Below are 6,000 nucleotides of genomic sequence, written 5' to 3'. Positions count from 1 at the left end.
TAATAAGCATGTGTCAACAATTCAAATGCTGAATGCCTTGGTGTTTAATAACCTTGCAGCTTGGATTATTTAGTTTATCAAACTATGGTTTCACAAGTTATATTAGTTCGCTGATAACTGTAACAAGACATTTTATGAAACAAGGACACAAAATTGCTTCATCTACAAAATAATGGATACTATGGTAACACACAAAGCATACAGTTCTTCCTATTTCAGCATATGGTGCAATCAGAGAATGTTCATTAACTACTGTTACACACACCAGATAGTGATACATTGTCCTGAACCAACAATTGTTTACTTAGAAAATAAGAAAATATTCTCTGGTTCCTCCAAATGTTTGTGAGCAATTTCATTGTAGACACAACATATTTATATATGCGTTTGTATTGGTCTTTACACATGTCAGGTTGGGGTAGATGGGAACACTGAAGTCAGATTGGAGGGAGATGGGGACACAGAAGTCAGGTTGGGGTAGTTAGGAGCACAGAAGTCAGGCTGGGGGAGATGGGGACACATAAGTCAGATTGGAGGGAGATGGGGACACAGAAGTCAGATTGGAGGGAGATGGGGACACAGAGGTCAGATTGGAGGGAGATGGGAACACAGAAGTCAGCTTGGAGGGAGATGGGGACACAGACGTCATATTGGAGGGAGATGGGGACACAGAAGTCAGATTGGAGGGAGATGGGGACACAGAGGTCATATTGGAGGGAGATGGGAACACAGAAGTCAGATTGGAGGGAGATGGGGACACAGAAGTCAGATTGGAGGGAGATGGGGACACAGAAGTCAGGCTTGGGGAGATGGGGACACAGAAGTCAGGCTGGGGGAGATGGGGACACAGACGTCATATTGGAGGGAGATGGGGACACAGACGTCATATTGGAGGGAGATGGGGACACAGAAGTCAGGCTAGGGGGAGATGGGAACACAGAAATAAGACTTGTTGGGTAGATAGGGAAGCTGAAGTGAGGCTTGTGGGTGGAGGGGGACATAGATAGGGACAAAACAGGCAGGCATCAGTGGTGATAGGCCTCAGTGAGGTTTTGGTATGTTGAACCTGGAGTGAGGCTATGTTGGGAGTGCAGACTGGGTTCAGTGAGGTAATGGTCAGTTTTGAGGGTAGAGTCTGATAGCAGTGTGAATCTGCAGTCCTGCATGATGGGTGCTGAGTATGAGACAGCAGGCAAGGAGATGGTCCAGAAGCAGTACCACACTGTTAGGGATGGGGAGTATGGGGATGGGCACTTGGGTGACACGGGTATAATCTTTGTTTGATACTTTTCTAACCACAGATACTTATGTACGTTTTACATCCAAGGCAGTAACTGCCAGATGTTTTGTGGCATGAGTTGGTCACAACACATTGCAGGTGGTTCGGCTTTTGTATGAGACATACCAGTTTGACACTGATGTTAAGGATCTAGTTCGGGGGTGTTGGTATATCTATGGGGGCCAGCTTATCTACAGTAATATACGGTAGAAATATTCCGAACTTACAGGAACTTGAATAGGGGCAGTTTTGTGTCAGATAGCACACTAACATAGTCAAATGGGTAGGACTGCAACAAAACTGTTGTTTGTATGCAGCTGGGGCAGGTGGATGGGTAGCCTATAATGGCGGGAATTGAACAGGAAAAAGAGTGGGACAGGGTTCTGTTAGTAGCTTTCTAAACATGGATTGGGGAACACATATTACCATGTAAATATATTAGAAGATGTATTGTGTCCCTTGCTTCTACACATCACAAACATCAGAAGGTTCCAGTGATGAATTAAACAAGGGAGACAACATCAATAGCTCATAAAATAAGATAAAAGCAAGAAACAGACACCATGACAACTTGTGACAAACATTTCTGATTATATTACAAATTGCCATGCAGCACTAATTGAGTCACATTTGCGAGTGAGCAAAATGGTAACTTTCCATTACGAACTTGGCCACAAAGTCCCAGTCTCCAATCATTCCTTTTCAAAGGAATATTACTGTGGAATCCACAAGTAAGCATCTTCAATCATCTCCATCATCACTAAGAAACAATTTCCTCATCATACCATAATGATCACTGAATAATCTGCACCTATATTTTATGTCCTCTGTTGAGAAATAGAAAAGATTTCCACAAAAATCCCTCCGATATTTCTCTAATATTAGAATCCTGTGTTGACTGAGAATCCTGTTCTCTGTGTTGTACGCAGACTGCAGTACAAGAGAGGCTGATGACTCTGAAGAGTCTTCCATACCGTCAGATGACCTGATGACTGTCTGGTGTCAGACTGCTAAGGTTACCCGACTCTGAGATGTCCCAGATACTATCTGGATAGTACATCTGTGGATTCCTTTGCGTTTGTTGTGAAGATCAGTCCCTGATCTAGTGTGGTACTCTCAACCTTTGCTCTTACAGACGTCCTTCCAGCGGGCAGCAAAGTCAACAATGTTCTCAATGCTTACACCTAGAAATAGGAAATAATATGGATACTGGTATAGACAGGTTTGCAAAGATCAACTTAAATCCACAATTATTCTGTACAGAGTAATAGAATAAACAAAAGTTGCAATCTGTAAGGTAACAGTCATATGGTACAGAGTGGGGTGGTTGGGAGATTTGTGATGCTCAAATGCACTGAAAAAAATGACTTGTCACAATTTTTTATTGTCGGCCCTATTTCCTTGGACATTATTTTCATAATTCCCTCCCGTAAAATAAAATGGAAAAGCACCTTATATTAATGCATTATTTCATGAGAATTCTCAAATATGTGTAACATATGTCCTTCCTGTTGAGACTCACTCATTAGATTAGGAATAAGTCTCAGTACCAACATGTGTGGCTGTGGATTTGTCCTCTGTTGATGGGAGAGTATGTAGCAAGACTTGGAGATATCCTCCTGAACCCTACCTACATGAACTAGCTATTGATGTTATCTGTTCTGGACATATAGACAAGGTATTGGATCTTGGATAAATAAGGCTCTGGTTTGAATCACACGTATGTTACTTTTGCAGTAAGTACTGACAAAACAAAATCATCTGACATAAGGATGACATACCTTCTTGCTGGCTGGCTGCGATGGAGTGTCTGATGGCTGGGAGAGTCTGTTCTGTGTCAAGCTGGTGGTCAGTCAAAATGGCCACCACACTACCAGAGCTGAAGTTCCCACTTTGTTGTGCCAGGTACCGAGAACAACTCAGTATCTCACTCAAACACCTGCAACAAATCATATGCAGTCCTCACAACCCACTAAATAAATTGGAACTTAATGGCCTAAAAACAGACATATCTCACAGGTATACACTACAATGTCTTGTGCCCTGTTCCACAAATCTAACAGCATTTCAACTCCTCCACCTGAACATCACCTTGCATTAGTTGAAACACTAAGGCAGCCTTATGAAGCAGCCATTAAGACTAGGCACACCAGCACATCTGCCATTCCCCCAGAGCAAGATCAGTGTCTGAAACTCCCAAAAGTAAGATCCAAAAGCAGTGTGGTGACCAATGATGGATTGGAATCTGCAATCAAATCATCCAGCACCCTATCCAGAGATATAAATCTTTTGGAAGAGTGCCATAAGGCACCAGACAGATAATTCAGAATTGCCCTTGTGAATATGAGAGTGCCCATATCTTTTGATGACCCAATTAAACTAAAACATCAAAACAATTATGTCATTTAAATGTTTTGTTCAATATTTCAGTAAACATGTAAACCTGTAAATTTGAGAGCTAGATTTCCTAAACAGTTTCACTTGCCCCGCAACCATAAACCAACCCTGAAACCTTGTTATCATCCAAATGAGATTTCATGTTACTGACATTCAAAATGGCCACGCCCATGATAAACTGTGAGATTGAGAGTGTCACTGATAAACAGTTTGATTGTTTAATAGTTCTTAATAGTTTTTAAATAATTTCAGATGGACAAATATATCACATTTTCCATGACATTTTTATAACTCTAGTCATGAAAATATACACTGAAAATATTTCGAACATGCCATTTCAATACTGCAATGTCCTGGCACATAAATTAAACACTATACTTATCCTTGTCATTTATTTGCAAAATAACCATTTATTTTCATGTTAATACATGCCATTGAGTTTTTACTACTCAAGTTCTCTAAAAGAAACTATTGCATTAGTGTCATTTTGCCACTCACAGAATAAAGAATGCTGATCTGTAGACTTTATAATGTTATGCTACTAACAGTGAGTACAAGAGGATACAGAAATGGAGATGTTAGTCTTCCTACCACTGATCTCGGTTCCTCTTCTTCAGCATCCTTTGGTTGTTGCCTGGAAGTGTTTCATTGCTCTTCTGCGCACGGATGTACCTACAATCCAGGGACAATTTCCGTCACATGAGACAGTAGTGGGCAAACTTTTGATTCACAACATGACAATGACTGACTGAATAAATATAGTTTTGACAGAAACAAATAATCCCTTTTAAACTGAAGAGTGAAAAGGAGCCCCAGTACCATGAATGATTCAGAACTAGTCTGTTTCACAGTCCCTGAACCACATTATTTTCCCTACAGCCTAGACCTCCTTGCCATGCGAAGGCTCAAAATACAGCAAGTCTAGATTTCCCCAGGTTCTGAATCTCTGGTCGGCCTTGGGCTCCTTTTCAGTTTAAATAGGTTTGTTTGTTACCATCAAAGTTATATATTCAGAGACTAAGCATTAGTTTAATTCAGAGCCTGATCCTTGGGAAATCTAGACTTACATCATTCAGCGCTTTAGCACTGCTTAAGGAGCTAGGCTGAAGAGAATAAGATGCGCTGTGAGATAGATGCACCATAATGCAGTGTCCGGTGATTTACATCATGTGCATAAATCCATGCAACTTGGATGTGATGACAAACAATGAATCCAGTCACTGAGTCTGACTGACTGAATTTATTTGCATCTATTGACAAGCTTTTATGTCCCCTAAAAATCCATTCATGGGTAAACAGGAGAGCAGATGATAGTCCTCCATGAAGTACAGCTCCTGACATACCTGTTCCCCTTCCTGAACTCATTCTCCAACCATCGAATGGCCTCTCGGGCTCCAGAACTCTCTTTCTTCATAAAGTCCAAACTGTCAATAACTGAAACACCAGGACTTACAAAAGTAATTCCTAGAAAGATTAATGATGATATATCAGGCAGCCTGTCACCATATTGGGTATATTCGTATCAGCATCTGTACAACAGAATAAGTTAAGCGAGTGTCAGTGTACATATCTGGATGCATGTACGCAAAGTATGATGAAACACGAAAAACAACGATTCCATACAACTGTTGTCAGGCTTCACTCACAACAGCGTATCAGCCTGTACAAAGTACTGATTCCCAGCCAAGGGTGGAAGGCTGGCCAACAGGTCCTGGACTTACCTGAGAGGGGGATGACCATGATGCCCCTGGCACTGACGATGAGCTGCTTGACGAGGGGGAGTGAGGAGCACAGGGTGGAAGTCTCAGTGATCAGGTATGGAGGGAACATGGGCTGCTCAGACTCCTGGAGGGACCCTTCCAGTTGGTTCACTTCAGCCTGATAACAGTCATCCGCATACCATCCATCACAGTATACAATACTACCACCAGCATATTATCCATCACAGTATCCAATACAACAACCACCAACATACCATCCATCACAGTATGCAAAATAACCACCAGCATATCATCCATCACAGTATCCAATACAACCATCAGGATACCAACCATCACAGTGTCCAATACAAACCATCAACATATCATCCATCACAGTATCCAATACAACCATCAGGATACCAACCATCACAGTATCCAATACAACCATCAGGATACCAACCATCACAGTGTCCAATACAAACCATCAACATATCATCCATCACAGTATCCAATACAACCATCAGGATACCAACCATCACAGTATCCAATACAACCATCAGGATACCAACCATCACAGTGTCCAATACAAACCATCAACATATCATTCATCACAGTATCCAATAC

The 6,000-nt window shown here is 41.5% G+C and overlaps 1 protein-coding gene across 1 annotated transcript in view; it reads right to left on the bottom strand.

The window, feature by feature from the left end:
• Positions 1–728: 728 nt before the first annotated feature.
• Positions 729–6,000, bottom strand: part of LOC137277604 (nonsense-mediated mRNA decay factor SMG5-like) — a 67,571-nt gene continuing 62,299 nt past the window's right edge. Inside the window, exons 22-26 of the mRNA XM_067809410.1 lie at positions 5,398–5,554; positions 5,020–5,110; positions 4,268–4,348; positions 3,061–3,218; positions 729–2,463 (exon numbers count right to left, since the gene is read on the bottom strand). Coding sequence (XP_067665511.1) covers positions 2,396–2,463; positions 3,061–3,218; positions 4,268–4,348; positions 5,020–5,110; positions 5,398–5,554 — 555 coding nt within the window. The 3' untranslated portion in view covers positions 729–2,395. The remainder of the gene's footprint in view (positions 2,464–3,060; positions 3,219–4,267; positions 4,349–5,019; positions 5,111–5,397; positions 5,555–6,000) is intronic.

The sequence above is a fragment of the Haliotis asinina genome, chromosome 3 (genome assembly GCF_037392515.1).
Source record: "Haliotis asinina isolate JCU_RB_2024 chromosome 3, JCU_Hal_asi_v2, whole genome shotgun sequence".
Classification (NCBI taxonomy): Eukaryota; Metazoa; Mollusca; class Gastropoda; order Lepetellida; family Haliotidae; genus Haliotis; species Haliotis asinina.
The sequence above is the reverse complement of the archived record's forward strand: the minus strand, read 5'-3'. Positions and strand labels throughout refer to the sequence as shown.